The sequence below is a fragment of the Uranotaenia lowii genome, chromosome 2, assembly GCF_029784155.1.
Source record: "Uranotaenia lowii strain MFRU-FL chromosome 2, ASM2978415v1, whole genome shotgun sequence".
NCBI classification, from domain to species: Eukaryota; Metazoa; Arthropoda; class Insecta; order Diptera; family Culicidae; genus Uranotaenia; species Uranotaenia lowii.
The window spans coordinates 340,605,343-340,621,883 of record NC_073692.1 but is presented as its reverse complement, the minus strand read 5'-3'; the positions used below and the strand labels follow the sequence as shown (position 1 = coordinate 340,621,883).

The 16,541-nt window shown below is 37.0% G+C and overlaps 2 protein-coding genes across 5 annotated transcripts in view; one reads left to right on the top strand and one right to left on the bottom strand.

Annotated features, from left to right (window-relative positions):
- LOC129746985 (proton-associated sugar transporter A-like) overlaps positions 1-16,541 on the bottom strand; it is a 54,550-nt gene that overhangs the window by 6,853 nt on the left and 31,156 nt on the right. For 2 of the 4 annotated variants that reach the window (XM_055740984.1, XM_055740986.1), the window contains exons 2-5: positions 15,220-15,296; positions 14,202-14,586; positions 4,785-5,047; positions 4,408-4,698 (exon numbers count right to left, since the gene is read on the bottom strand). In XM_055740984.1, the coding sequence (XP_055596959.1) occupies positions 4,408-4,698; positions 4,785-5,047; positions 14,202-14,586; positions 15,220-15,256 (976 nt within the window). In that variant the 5' untranslated portion in view covers positions 15,257-15,296. The remainder of the gene's footprint in view (positions 1-4,407; positions 4,699-4,784; positions 5,048-14,201; positions 14,587-15,219; positions 15,297-16,541) is intronic. The other 2 variants (XM_055740987.1, XM_055740988.1) reach the window with 1 other exon arrangement.
- The window catches only part of LOC129746986 (substance-P receptor-like), a 191,941-nt gene continuing 189,453 nt past the window's right edge, over positions 14,054-16,541 (top strand). Inside the window, exon 1 of the mRNA XM_055740991.1 lies at positions 14,054-14,131. The gene's annotated coding sequence lies outside the window, so the exon portion shown is untranslated. The remainder of the gene's footprint in view (positions 14,132-16,541) is intronic.

The following is a 16,541-nucleotide window of genomic DNA, read 5'->3' as shown; positions in this document are numbered from 1 at the left end:
CATATTTTTACATTGTCTGATAGATTTATGCATGAAAATTTCAAAAATCGAAGAAAAACTTGAATGCAGCAAAGTTGTCAGAAATCATAAAAAAAATTAAAATAAAATTGTTTTTCGGAACATTTTTCATTCGATACCCGCTACAGATAACCTAGTTAATATTTCTACCTTATTCTGAAATATTAAGAAACTAGAATAAATAACCCAAGTAATAATTTTAGCTTTATTGGTCAGCAAAATTTTGTAAGAACTATCCTATCCTAGAAACGTCATCAAGACTAATTTCTTGAGCCTTGATAAAATCATTATGCTTAAACATTTTGGTCCACAAAGCTTTTAGAAGCCATTTGTAAAAATGTTAGAAATTTTTGTTTTTGTCGACTCTGTGGGATCTCGTAGTTTTTTTTTAATTTTTTCCAGCAACCATGATGGTCGATGAATGATAATTGCATTGTTAAGATACGATCTGGCAAAATAAACAGTCAAAACACCAATGTTTTAACCATTTTAAGAGCACCTTTTCTACTGCCAGTCAGGATTTAAGGTTAAATGTGTATGAAATATTGGTATTGAGTGAAAGGACTAAACGAGTAGAAGTCTAATTTTGCTATCTGTCACCATCTTGACGTCCAAGATGGCAGAATCCACTTAACTTTAAATGCTGTAAATGACAATAAGTCTCATTAAACCACCACAATATGGGTATTGGGTGAAAGGGCTTAACTAGAAGAAGTCAAATTTTTCCTTTCCGATGACATCTTAAAATTCAAGATGGCGGCTTCAACTGAATATTCAAACGCTGTAAATCACTGAAAATCGCATGAAAGCGCCACAATATGGGTATTGGAAGAAAGGGCTTAACTAGAGAAGTCGAATTTCGCTATCGGACGCCATCTTTAAATCCAATATGGCGACTTTCGCTGAACCTTAAAGTGCTGTAGATAACTATATATCGCATGAAACACCCATAATATTGGCTAAAGTGTTAAGGTAGAAGAAGTTAAATTCGCATAAAAATCCCACAATATGGGTATTAGTTCAAAGCGAACAATCGAAGATTGCAGCTTCCGCTGAACTTTGAAATGCTGTAGATGATTACAATATTTTAAACTTGAGTAGTAGCCGCCATCTTGGAATTCAAGATGGCGACGGACAGCAAAATTCGGCTTCTACTCGTTTATCAGTTTTACCTTATAACCATACTGTGAAGGTTTCATGATATTTTTAGAAATTTACAGCTTTGAAAATAAAAGCGGAAGCCGCCATCTTGTATTCATCATGGCGTCAAGCAAAAAAATTTTTCTACTATTTCGGCCCTTTCACTGAATTCTCATATTTTTTTTTTTTAACGAACACAAACACATACAGGATCTCAATGAAACTTGATATTTCCTCGAAGAGATTCCTTTTTCTTAACTCTAAGCGCACATCTTTCGAGGATATGATGGCTAACATCTTACAAATGCTAAAACCACCAACCCACAGAAAGTGTACTGTGTTTGCCGTGACCGGGATTCGATCTCATGCCCACTGGCTTAGAAGACTTGAAGGCTCTTGTCTACGCCACGGGCTGCGGCATATTGTTGAGTTATTCATACCACTTCCGGTAATTCAAAGTTTTCCATATTTTTTATATATATATTTTTTTTTAAATTTAACTCAAAACCAACACACGTTACTTCTCAAAAATGTGTATGAATGGGAATTAAAATTCAAATATGTGCTATCTTAACTAAGCGTGTTCTATTTTGACTTCTTGATCGAGACCCAGCAAACATGAAATCGTAATAGAAATGATGATCCAAATCGAATATTGAGACATTTTCAAAAACGATCGTAAACACGTTGGTATTGAGTGTTTTACTATCATTAATTTACGACAAGCTTTGCCCAAAAAAAGTTGAATCGAATAGCAGTTTAGTCAACTCGTAAATATGCCTCCAAAAAGTTGAGAATATGCTAATTCGACATATACGATTTGAGTGAACTGATTTTCGATAATTGGGCGGTCCTTCAATTGACACTCTATTCGGTCTTTCCCTTTCTTCCTTTGACCGGTTCGTAAAAAGCAAATCCCACCGATGGAGCTATAGCGTGGATAATATCAACTGATGAGTTGGCATCGTGGTAAGATATCGGACAGCGGACTCGGAGGACTGGAGTTCAAATCTCGGTCGTTGAATTTTTTTTTCGTTTTGATCAAATTACTTAGAATCGTTTATTTTGATTTTTGTGGGGATATCGAATCGTAATTTTCTTGTCAGTGTAGATATATCGCCTTCACTTTTGAAGCTATATGCTATTTTGGTACGTTTAATACAATCTTTTCATTTGGCACATTTGTTTGAATTATTCTGTTGTTCCGGCGATATACATTCTTCAATGTTTGCTGAGGAACTGTCACTAAATTTTATGACGGTTTAATAATCAAGCACTGAGTGCTATCATAAAATATTCAATAGAAAGCTTGGAGCAAACTTTCAAGTTTGTATTTTATTTTAACATATGGTCGAAGCAAAAATATAAGCATTTTGCATGACCATAATTTCACCATCATAAAACGATCTGCAAAAAAATGCCATAATAAAACCATAATAAAACTTCCGAATGTTAGTTGGCTTAATCTGTGTAACTTGAGAACCTACACAATGAATCAAATATCATCAAACTAAATTAACAATTGCGATCAGGAGAACGCCAACAAATTTCAGGTCAAATTTTCCCGAAGCGCACATTTTGCGAACAGCTTTGGTGGGTTTAACACGTGGACGATTCAAGCCCACTAAAATATTAGTAATATGCCCAAAAATTATTAACTTATAAGGTAAGCAGGGTGGTGAAAAATCGACGCAGTACAAAATCCAGACATAAGACTCCAACGAGCTGATTTTGTAGTCCTTCGGTCACACAGAAGACATCATGCAAAATTTTAACTTGATTATGATTTTAATGGCATGTGCGGCGGAATGAAAACTAGAGAGAATTTTATTTTATAGAATTTGAAAGAAAGGTGGATAGACAGGCATTAGTGCGCCAATAGGAGAAAGCTTGATAGGTGTTGAAATTTTAGGCTAGAGGGCATGTTGATGAAAAGCTCCCATGAATTGCTCCCGCCTTTGCTCTGCATTAGCTAACTATACATGAGAAACCCAGAAAGAGAATTCCCATGTATAGCGAGCCCAATGGTTTGAGAGCGTGTTTTTACGCACACTTCAAACGAGCAAAAACGTAGCAACCCATGGGCCTACTGAGCTTTCCTTATGCGTCGATAGAACTGTTTCTCGCATAAGGAAAGCTCAGTAGGCCCATGGGTTGCTACGTTTTTGCTCGTTTGAAGTGTGCGTAAAAACACGCTCTCAAACCATTGGGCTCGCTATACATGGGAATTCTCTTTCTGGGTTTCTCATGTATAGTTAGCTAATGCAGAGCAAAGGCGGGAGCAATTCATGGGAGCTTTTCATCAACATGCCCTCTAGCCTAAAATTTCAACACCTATCAAGCTTTCTCCTATTGGCGCACTAATGCCTGTCTATCCACCTTTCTTTCAAATTCTATAAAATAAAATTCTCTCTAGTTTTCATTCCGCCGCACATGCCATTAAAATTATAATCATACAAATTACGGCGATTAAAATCATATTACAAAATTTTAACTTATATTGGCTCCATATTAGTTTCGCTCAACGAGACGCAAATATGATTGGATTTTCAACCAATTTGTTCTATAAAAAGTGAAAACATCATTTTTTGGGTGTTATCTATAAAATATTGGTTGGAGCTTGGAACAAAAACATCAATACAGCGAATACTCTTTTAGAAAGGGGTTGCAGTAAAAGTGTCGAAACAGACTGAAAAACCTCCCTGGGAGCAATGCCGCACTGCCGAATAAAACGTTAACATCATTTCCAACAAAATAAGCCAATTATTAAGCAGCAGGGTAATTAACAGTCTCCGGTCACGAGGTTTCAACATAAATAATTACCAGTCGGGACCGAATTTACTCACATTTTCCAGCAGGATAGCAACAAGATATTTGAGCTTCCTCAGCCTCATCTCCGCGGTAGGTTCGAGTGCGTTTCACAAACCACTCACCCACGCCGGTTGCGGAAAAATGTAAGTAATCTGATAATTTGAATCTCATTTCCTTTTTTAACTTTAATTTACGCTACAAATAATAACGCAGTTTGTTGGGATAACACTCAACAGGTAGGTCCCGTTTCAGTTTATTCGACCAATTATTTGCTGGTTGGTTCTCGAATGGAAAAACAATTGATATGTTCGAATTAAGTGCTTCAGCATCGGATTAATTAAAATACAGCAATATTGATAATATTCCCCAAATGTCCGATTAAATTTCCGATAATTTGCCTAACAGTAAATTCAAGGATTCAAATAGCAAAAAACCTACCTGGTAAGCAGACGTCCAACAGGTAAGCCCTGGCCGGTGTTTGGCACGTATCGGCACTGAAATCCAGCAGAAGCGTTCCGAGAATGGTGAAGAATATGGCCCATTTATAGTGCATCTCATGCTCCATAATCTGATTATCCACCGCGTAGAATTCGTATGCACGGGGAATAGTCCGATTGGATCGGGCACTTTCGGTAACGCCGGAATCATCGCTTGTGACCTCCGGAAAAATCTCCCCCAAATCGCCGAACCAGTGGCCAAAGTTCTCACCGTACGGCACCAGAATGCAGCCTAAAATTAGATCATTCATTAGCAAACGGAACGGAAAAGTTCAACACATGCAATCCCACACCTGAAAGGATTTCCTACAAACTTACCGAGTACCAACGTGACGGCCAATCCGATGAGAACCGGTCTGCGGCGCCCGAGCGAGGATCTGCAATGGTCACTAATGGTTCCGAGAATCGGTGCCAGAAAGAAGCCAATTAAAGGTGATATGGCCCACACCAGCGTCATCAGTTGATGCTCGACGCCGATTCCGAGCAGGATTGGGGACACAAATGCCGTCTCGGCCGAGTAGACGAACTCCATGCCCATGATGACAAACGAGATGCGGACAAAATCCCACCGGGATTTTGTTCTGTCGTCGGAAAAAAAAGTAAACAGGATTCATTAGGCAACTCAATTTGGGCTGGTACAATTTAAGACGGATTGGTCGAACTTGTGATTGATGAATCATGGATACATATTGGTTCGGTTTTCTGATTCTGACAGTTTAAATGATGTTTATTAGTTATGTGTGTACACTAGTGTGCCCCAAATGACCCGACTTTTGAAAAAGGAATGCGCAGTAGGCTAAAAACGATCCTAGGCCAAGAACAAGATCCCATGCCAAATTTAGGCCAGATCGGACCATGAGATGGGGTCACTCTACGAGCCTGAAGTTTGTACGGGATTTTGAGACATTTTGTTCGGGAGGAATATGAAAATAAGTTTATCAACCAATACTTTGGTCTCCTCCAGCCGTTTTCTGTTGAATATAGATTTTCTTAAAGTTTAAATTATGGCAAATATTTTATTACCAGACCGCATTTCGATTAGAGTCAAGTTAAAAAAAAAGTTATTTAGCTTTAAAAATGGGCTTTTTTTTTTAAGTATGGTAATCATCACTGTTCTAGAGGCTTCGAAATGTTCGACCGGCCCGACCGAAACACACTAGTTAAATTGAGAATGCATTTGAAATGGTCAAATAATGGCTGATTTCAACTTCTGTGGTTGTATTACATTGCAGAATCGTTAGATTTTTTAAAAATTTTGATCTGGATAATATTTACATGATAGTTTTGTGAGATGTTCAGGCGAAATTGTAGGGGAGAGTTGGACTACGTGATCTTCGTTTTCTTTTTTCATCATAACTTTTACGGGAAATTACCCTCTAAAACCCCATTTTTTCCTCTGAAAATTCAAAGAAGTTAAGTTTTAAGATTATAAACAACTTTTGTTCAACGAAAATCTTTACCGTTGAGGAAATGTTTTTGGTAGTTTGTAGTAAAATTGCAAAAATAACTACAGGGGCTTAAAAATATGACCTTCAGTACTTTTTAGAATGTAGTTTCCACACACTTCCAAATTTTTTTCCCATATTTTGTAATATTTAGAATCTGACTCATAGCTACATTTTCAAATAATTACCTTCCAAAAATAAATTAAATTTGTTGAAATAATTAAAGTTTAGTTTTGTTTTAAGGTCAAACAAAATTTCAAAATTTTTCAATGCTAGGGGAAATAGGGTCTAACTGGTGAAAAAAACACAATTTAACGAATTTTCTTAGAACTATCGTTCAAACAAATGTATCCAAATTTTTTGCATTATACAAAGCATAGTTAAAAGAACATTTAGTAATTTTTCGTAGAAAAACATTGAAAAATGAGCCAGTGACGGAGCACTTTCGAGGATGCCTTTTAGAAAACAGGATTTGCGGTGGACACTGTATCTCAGCACAGAATCATCTGAAGTCAAAAAATTAGAGCAAAATATTTTTAATAGATGTTTTTATCGACCCCAACGATTTTATTTAACTTAAAAATTTTTTTTTAAAATTTTGTGGCTGTTTGAAGTAAAAACTACGATTTGTCGAGAAAAAATCCGCCATTTTTTATCTGTTAAGTCTGCCCAAAGTAAAAAAAAAATAAAAAAGAAAAACGTTGGGGTCTGGTATTTTATATGTAGAAAATATGTTCCAAATTTGAAAAGAATCGAATAAGTAGTTTTCAAATGACGATGTCCACGGACTTTAAAAATGTGCTTTCGAGAAAAACGCGTTTGAAGTTTCTGTTCTAGAATTCTTGCAGTATTAGATAAGAGGAGATAAAGGCCTATAATTTCTACAGTTTTGCTTCGATTGACTTGAAAATTTGAAATGTTTTACAATAAGAAAATTAAAAATAAAAATAAAATCGATTTTCTTCAAAGTGTTAGACCCTACTCCCCCCTTAAAAGAGAGCTACCAATGGGGTTTTGGATTTCAATACACAGGTAATTCAATATTTTTTTTGAACTGATTTATAAATTAGTTTTTCATGATCTGAAAACTTTACTCTTTTTCTCGTCCAACCCAAGTAACATTTCAAGTTTTATAGCAGGCTACTAGATAAAGTTTTGGTTTTATAAGGGGCTTGAAGAGTCTAATAAAACTATCGGTGTTATTTGGGAATGAAAGAAGTGCTCAAGAACTGCCTAACAAGTACGCACTGTCCATCAAAAGGACTTATCTAATTTCAATACCTGAACACTAACAGTTGACTTTTGGATAGGTAAAATAAAAGACTTGTATTATGACTCCGTATTCGTCCACGGCTCAAGATCGAATGATCTGTATTTCAGTTCCAGTCTATCTGGATTTAGAAGAGAACTCATTTGGATGAACCTACTATGTATATACGATTGAATCGGTTTACACCGAAGGTTAAACTAATCGGGATACGACACTGCCATGAAATCATATTTAGTATCTAAATAACGTAACCTTTCGCTTCAATGTCTGATTAGTTTCCAAATTATGTCAAATATAATAAGAATAAGGACTTGCCTCCTTCTTTCCGTCTCCACCAAGAAAAAATGAATGGTCTAAAATTATTCGTACGCAAACTACCACTTTTCCTTTTGCTTGACAAGTTCTCGATTTATGCCAACAAACTTGTACAAAAGCCCTGATTGGTTAATAAGTTTTCAAGCTATACAAACTATTTTATATGGAATTCCCTTTATTCCTTTCTTTTTCATACTGCAATGCAGAAAGGTTTGTAACAATCATAGAAACACCTTTCCAGATTAAAATCATGTTTTTGATATTTTTCCTTATATACAAAACTTGTAGACGTGACACATTACAACTTGAAGTGATGCCAAACAGCACTAGTCATGGTATGAAATATGGCGACTTTTTATACTGCAAATTACAATATTTTCATTTGTTTAAACCAAAAGGCAAGTTTAATTCAAATGGAAAAGCTGTAACCCCATGAATCAAAGAAAAGAGAGACTTTAACTAACTATCTTATCTGTGCATTAACAATCGATTAGAAAGCAAATTTTCAATTGAATTTGAATTTATCGAAAAAAAATCTGTGCATGCTTTGACGGTGGTATGAGTATTTTCGAAAATATTTCATGTAAACATCACACAACCTTAAAATGTTGATTTTGGCGCCGAGAAGGGTAACAGTTATCAAGGTTCCATTTGCTTCTGTTTTTTATTTCAATTTTAATTTTAACAAAAAAGCGTATCAAAAGTCTCTTCTATGTAGCCAAAATATGTTAAACAAAATCACTCTTCTCATGTTAAGTTCACACTTAAATTGTGTGTAAACAAATAATACAGTGTTTTTCGGTGAATGATTTATTAAAAAAAATTTTTAGTCAGATTTTTTATTTGGCCAAACAATTTATAGATAAAGAAATAATTTTTTTTTTTGTAAATTTTTGAACAGTATTGGTGTTCCTTTTTAGTTGATAATTCTTCCGGAAAATGCATATTCTCACTGTTTGTAAAAAAAGTGGTTAAGAAAACTCAATAATAAGTTTTCTTAAGAAAAAATCGAAAAGTACTCTGCATTCGACCTTTATAAACATCAATCCGATATAATCTATTTTAAAGGGCAGGCTCTTATTCAGTTCACGTGTCTGTTCATTTTCATCGGATTTTGTTGTTTGTTTTTCTACAAAGTTCAAAAGCGCTTGATATATCTTCAGTTAAATACTTTTATACATGTTAAAAAAATGTTATCGAACTGTTTCTGAAAACATTTTTTTTTGTTAACGATATGAATCAAAACTATCTTTCTAGGCGTACCAGATCATAAAATTGTATGCAAATCTTCCCGTTTTTTTTTCAAACGTCAGCAATGAGTCATACCATTTATTCATATGCATCAGTGATTAGTTCATATTCTTTAGACAACAATTGCTAGTTGAATTAACGTGGTTTTGATTTTTAAAATCGTTTAAAAAATAAATTTAAATATCCATCTGGGTAACATCCCAAGCAACCAAAAGTCCTCTAAAACAGGTACAAAAACGCTTACTCAGCTCCATCATTCTCTATTCAGCTTCCAGCGGTCTTTTAATTCAGCTTCCAAAAAAGCGCAATATGAGCAAAAAATCTCACTCTATCTCAACTCAAACTGGCTTCTGTTCATATCACCTTCACTTGATTATTTCCTATGTTCTGTACATGGTATCCTACATTTCCTGCATATATCGCATAAGAATGGTAGCTCAATTACCAAATTACTTATTGAGAAAAACTTGCCCAGCTTGGGGATCGAACCCCGACCTTCGTGGTGAGAATCAAACACGCTACCAGAAGACCACGCCTAGATGTTGTTCTAACTGAAACTAAAACTCGAAGTGGTGATTTGATTCTGAAAACACATCAATGAACTTTTTGTGACTTACCAAATCCCTCTTTGAGCACTTTTGTGCCCTTCCTGTGACTTACCAAATCCCGTTTTGAGCACTTTTGTGCCCTTTATGTGACTTAAGTCCCGTATAACGTACGTGTAAATCACTTTTGCAACTTTCAATTTCGTTAATGAGTACATATAGTTCTCAACTGCATCCTTGGGAATTGGGCACATACAACGTACATATTGATCATTTTTGCAACATTCAAGTTCATTAATCAGTACATAAAGTTCACTCGAGAGAATTGGGCAGTTGATTCTCTTTGTCAGTCAAAATGAAACATTCAATGCCTTCATTCAAGTGGATATGCGACTCTCGGTTGCTTGGGATCTATGCGTCATTCATAACTATGTGCTGTACAAATGAGTGATTAACAAAGAAGAACAAAATTACATCCAGGCTTCATATTGCCACCACGTGCATTGAAAATATCTCTGGTTGAGAAAAACGCGCCCAAATGTTCCCAATAATCAGTATGCTATGCCATGGTAACTATTCTCTCGCGACCTCGATTGAATTAAAAGGAATCTTTTATTGCTTTGATTCAGTAGAATTATTCAACCAAGTAGGCTCACAACACATAATAGAGATAAATATATTGAATTTAATATTTCAGAGATGTTGAGTTCAGGGTAGGAAAAAGCGTAATATTAAAGGTATTATACCTCAGATTTGGTCCTCAATACGTTGAAATTATATGGTTAAGTATGCATAAAAACTGAATGTAAGTGAACGAAACAACAATTTTTATCATGAGAATTAGTCGGTCTCATAAAAATATAGTAATGAAATAATTTAAAAAAAAAATCTGAACTTTTAAAATTACCAGATTTGGTCTGTGAAATCAAGCATTTTCATTTTTTCAATATGAACTGATTTCATATCAATCAAAAGTTTTTCAATTCGACTTCAACTAAACAAGTTATCTATGATGCAAAACACCCATTTTTTTAGGACTTATTGGCTGCAAGGTCGTTTTCTGAAGACCACAAAAATAGAAATTCAAATTAATTTTCATAAAACAACTGATACCTGACAAAGACATAGAATATAAAGGGTGATACGGTCAAAATTTGGTCAAGGAATAACGCGTGTAAATCGGTGAAATCGTTTACTTAAAAAATCAAATTAAATTTCTTTTTCAGGTTTAATTAGTATGAAATTCAGTAAAAATATTCAGTTAGGCTTCCGCTTTTCCAAATCCGAATTGCCGGGCCTTACGTTTAACCCCTGCCATCAGATTTTGTACAGCCACCTTGTCCACCTTCTTGGCCGCAGAAAGCCAGTTTGCCTTGAACTGCTGCTCGTCCTTAGCAGTTTATTTGGTCTTCTTTAGTTTCCGCTTGACAATAGTCCAGTATTTCTCAATTGGGCGGAGTTCTGGCGTGTTGGGAGGGTTCTTGTCCTTGGAAACCACCTGCACGTTGTTGGCGGCGTACCACTCCATGGCCTTTTTACCGTAATGGCAAGATACCAATTCCGGTCAAAACAGTACGGAACAACCGTGTTTCTCCAGGAAAGGCAGCAGACGTTTATTCAAACACTCTTTCACGTAAATTTCTTGGTTGACAGTCCGGGAAGCTATGAAAATGCTGCTTTTCAAGCCACAGGGACAGATGGCTTGCCAAACCAGATATTTCTTCGCGAACTTTGACAGTTTCATGTGCTTGAAAATATCTGCTACCTTTCCCCTTCCTTTTGCCGTATAAAACTCCTGTCCCGGAAGCTACTTGTAGTCGGCTTTGACGTAGGTTTCGTCGTCCATTATCACGCAGTCAAACTTCGTCAGCATCGTCGTGTACAGCCTCCGGGATCGCGCTTTGGCCGTCAAATTTTGTTTATCGTCGCAATTTGGAGTCACTACCTTCTTGCAAGTCGATAATCTGACTCGTTTTTTGGCTCGATGCATGGTGGTAGACGATACACCCAGCTTATTTGCGGCATCTCGGAGAGAGAGATTAGGGTTTCGCTAGAAACTACCGACTGAAACTCTCTTTGTCGTCTCAGCGGCATCCGGTTTTCGATTTCGCCTCGATCCAGACTTCCTGGCTGTCGACAAACGTTCCCCAAACACTTTAATTACATTTGTAGCAGTTGATTTGGCAACTTTTAGCAATTTTGCCAGCTTTGCGTGCGAATAGCTCGGATTTTCGCGATGCGCGAGCAAAATTTTGATACGCTACTCTTCTTCCTTGGACGGCATTTTGACAACTGAAAAGTGAATTCCAGAATCAAAATAGGAGCAACATTCTACACACACACCTTCAAAATGAGGGGTGTTCAGGTTTTTTAAATGCAAAATTGAAAGAAATACGTCAAGTTTATATTGACCAAATTTTGACCGTATCACCCTTTAAGAGTGGATTTAGCGTAGTGGGCTGACGCCAAATCCGGCCAGAGCAATGGTGGAGTCGTATGTTTCTTATATAGTGGCAGCAACCTTTTCTGCAGACACTCCTTTTGGTAGGTATCGGCATTTATTGAGCAGATTGCCTGCCACACAAGCACTTTCTGGCCAAATTTTTCCACCTCAATTGACTTCTCGTGGTCACTCACATCCTCCCCAATAGCTGCAGTGTAGAGTTGTAGTCCCGGAAGAGTACTGAATTCCTCTTCTACATAAGTATCATCGTCCATGAGAACGCACGCATCTGGCTTCTGCAAAATTCGATGATACATCTTCCGGGTTCTGGTTTTGGCTCGTGATTTTTGTTCAGCCATTTGTTTGGACACTTTTTGCTTCTTGTATGTCTTCAGGTTGTTCCGCTCCTTGATCCGCTGTGCCATCTGATCGATGTCCCAGCTTTTTTCGCCAAATCCTGTATGGACATCGATCGATTCCGGTTGATGAGATTGATTAGGTACCGTACGGTCCAGATTCGGGTCAGATGGTCCTGGTTTTCTGCCTCTTCCTGGCAAATCATCGAACGTATAGTGTTCCCCGAACTTGAGGATGATGGATTTTACGCTCGCTGGATGAATGCCGCAACGTTTCGCCACTTCATTCATCGAGATGCCCTTCTCTCGCATCCAAGTGTCCAACACATGAATTATAACTTCTTTTTTAATTCGCTACATTTTAAGAGAAACGAATGTTTCAAACGTAAACAAAGCGCTGGTTCACTCTTGACAGAACAAAATGCGTAAGTAGAAGGCCCAAATATATTTTTAGTTAATTTTCGATACACTCCTTATTTTTGAATCAGTATTGTATTGTGCCTTTCAAAAATCATTTCAGTAGCCGACTCCTCACGCTGCGTGTTCAAACTTGAAAAAAAATATTGAAGCCCCGGCAGACCTAGACCAATGTATAAGGTCCGCCGCTTTCGACGGCGGGTCGGCAGTCACCTCGGATTTGGGAGCTTCGGCAGCTTTGTGCCCCTTCATCCTCATTAGTTGCGGCTTTGCCGCAAGAGTAATATATTGTTTTTTTTTTTGAATATAGTCGTTTAACCATCTTTACGGCATTCGCGACTTGAAAAAATATTGTAAAAACCCAATTTTTGTGAAAAAAAAACTTTTTTTTTCAAATTCCCGTTTGGAATAATATATTCAATATTCCGGGAAGTGGTAATTCAGGCGAAAAAAAAATTCTGGGAATTGGTTCATTCTGGCGAAAAAAAATCTGAGAAAGTGGTTTTCTGGTAATGGAGATTCTGGGAATTTTTCATTCTGGGCTAAAGTATTCGAGGAAATGGAGTACAACCATTTTTCCTATTGAAGTTGTGTAATTTTTCGAAAATTTAGATCAATTTATAGTGTTCAGGAATTCCCGGGATATTTCCATATTTCCCCGGAATTTTTCCATCGTTTCACGGGAATCGGGAATTCACGAATTTTTTTGACTCCCGGGAAATCAAAGAGGGATTTGAAATTTGTTCCGGCCTTATTATTCATCACATATTATAAGTTGAAAGCGAAATGGAGTTCGTACGGGACCAGCTAGAACTGTGTATTAAAATGCGGCTCGACTAAAGTGCCACTACTCTTTACAACTTTGTATGTGTATTTCTCTCCTGGAGTATTGACGCATTTAACCATAAATACGACAAATGCATTGATTTCCAGCTGAAAGCAATTCAGAACTCAATTAAATTTTATACACCATGCCCATTAGTATAAATTTATTGCGCTTGGTTAACCGTATGAATGTTAGTACAACGTTGTTTTTACTTGGAAAAAAGCATAATTGATGTGATAAAATAACAATTAATCTATTTTAACTTTTAAAATTTCATTAAAAATTTATGTAAAATGTTGCAATGCGTAAATTTAATCTAATTCTATTTCAAATTGAAACATCTTCTGTCATACCCAGTTCTGGTGTTTCAGAATGTTGTTTACTTAGCAACTTTACGACAAAGTTCAATGAAACCCAAGCTAAACAACAACGCGTAGGTTGATTGAAAAACAATTGTCCCTGGTAGCTCAATGAATCACCAATGATGTGATTAGGTACATAGCTAGGGTGTGTGGTAGAACGTCCCAATGTAGTGTAGTGCTGCTATCAGCTTGTTCTAATCGAACACTTTCCCTCTTCGCCACCAACACCCAATTGCACAGCTAGACAATTTGTGACGTGTCGGTGGTGTGTTTCCAATCAGATGTTTTCCGTTTCGTTTTTGTTTTTTTTTCTGTTGCTCATTCTCCCTACTAATCACTTTGTTATGAACAGAACAGTCGTGGTCGTCGTTCGTCGTCTATCGTCCATATGTAGTCGCCAGCAGCTGTTGGAGTTGAGTCGGGCAGGTCAGAATGGTCAGTAACATGAAATAGAACCGGCTAAAGGCTTACGGCTAATGGTTAATATGGGTGGTGCAAAACTTACCGAAACACGTGCGAATAGTCATTGGCGTAGCTGCGAGCATTCAACTCCCGGACTCTTCGCAGCTCCCGGACTACCGGATCGTTCCGGTACTCGGAGTGAAAGTTTTGTATCCCGGCACCGGCCACCATTTCGTCGGGATTTGTCGAAGTGGTTCCCTCCTCAGGGTCTTCGTGCCCCGAAGTTAGCCTTAGCTCCTGTTGGTGAGTATCGTTGATGTTTTCGTCGTTGCTGTCCGAGTGTTTAGAGTGTCCGTTGGCTGTTGCTGCAGTATTGGAGGTAGAATTTTTCCGACGCTTCCGAGAAGACAACGGACTGTTGTTGTTGTTGCTGCGTCCACGTATTCGTCGAGGTTTCTTCCAGATTATCTCGCTCTCGAGCAAGTTCGCTAGAATAACATTGAGAGCACATTTTAAACTTCGAAGCATCTTCTCGAGGTCGACACACAGAAAACCGAAAGTTTCTTCTAGTTAAAAGATTAATTTAAAGCCCGTTTCAAAAAAAAAGTGTTACTCAAACGAAACCTAATCCCGTTTCCATTTCAGAGTGGATAGATTTGAGTGGAAGTGTTTGCAAAAAGAGCCAAGCTATGCGACTGATAAGCTTTGATGGTATGATTTTTTTTCACGGTAGCCAACAACCGACCTTTCGGATGTTGTTTGCATTTCAGAGATCACTCGCTTCTAATGGACTACGACGGTGATGATGATGTTGATGACGAAAGCATATATGAAGGGGTGGTACTGATTATAGAGCACTCTCTCGGTGGCCGATGTGCCACGTTTAGGAAGATCTAATTAGAAGATTAATCGGGAGTCGTTAGTGCAGTTTTGGTGCTAGTGAGGGTGCAAAAATTACGTAAGAAGTGATTGATTGCAATTAAGCTCTCATCGGTTTCATCGAAACTTTTGATACCAACTCTGCATTCAAAGTTTATCTTACGTAAATTTTGCCAAATTGTCCGTTGAAACCGGTGCAAAAATTGTGTTATCAAACTTAGTTTTGTTATTAAAAGTAATACCTCTGATGCTGGATATAAGAGGAAGCATTTTTCCCATTTTGTATACGATGTTGAAAGTCTAGAAATTAAAACAAAATCTGCAATAGAAATATACAATTTAAATCTAGTTTGTTTTATCAAATATCCGTCAAGTAAAGCCAAAGAAAGATTTCATAGAAAATTTGCTGTCTCTCAAAAATTCAAAACAATGGAAAAATCCAAACCAAGTCGAACCAAGAATGCAATGCCATAGACCAATTATGAAAACCCCAATCGCCGTATAAACATTTCGTAATAATCCTTATCAGCTGCAGCAACAGTTCGAAGCTTCGATTCACGGAATCGTTTCGGCTCGAAAACGAAACCCACAACCACAACACGGCAAAGCCGGCCGGCAGTTAGCTGCCCCATTCAAGTGGACACTTTTCTTAAGCCTGATTCAACACAATCAACCTCAATAACATCGAAGAAGGTAGTTCCGATTATGATTGGCGATTTGTACTTTTTTTTCGAACTCGAAGGAGTTGGTTTGTTTTACTGTGTCGGGAAGATCAATCGGAGTGTTTTTACCTTTTTGACAAAAGGATGGCATGTTTTTTTTAAACCGTTCACAAATGCTGATATAAACATGACAAAGCTGATGGAAAATCTTATTTAGTTATTTCATAACTAATCGGGTGAGTGAGCTCATGCCATAATATTTATTTTTTTAATATGTTCATAACAGTGAAGTTGAATAGAGTACTAATTCCACTTGATTCAGAGCAAGTTCACTCGTGTTGAGAAAAGGTGGTAAAAATTTTGACACTTGTGGCAAATTTTGAAAATTTTGTTATGCGAAAATGTTTTCAAGATATTTGACCATTTAATTTTTTCACAACACTGTTTCTATTTCAGCTGTATATGATAGAAATCGAGCTTTCTTTGCATCACAGCATGCGAAAATAGAACACGTGTTGTAAAAAAAATTAACGGCCGCAGATCTTAAAAATGGTTTTGCATGGTAAAGTTTTCAAAATGTGCTACAAGTGTCAACATTTCTACCTCTTTTCCCAACACCAGGGAACTTGCTCTAAGAGCAAGTGGTAGAGTCTACCAGGTAGACATTTTGTCACTTCTGGCACATTTTGAAAATTTTAACACGTGTTGTTGTTTCGCATGCTGTGATGCAAAATTAAATAGCAATATTTCTATCACATACGGCTGAAACAGAAACAGTGCTGTAGAAAAATACAACGCTCAAAGATCTTGTATACAATTTTGAATGGTAAAATTTCCAAAATGTAAAAATTTCTACCCCTTTTTCCCAACACCAGTGAACTTGCTTTTAGAGATTTTAACTT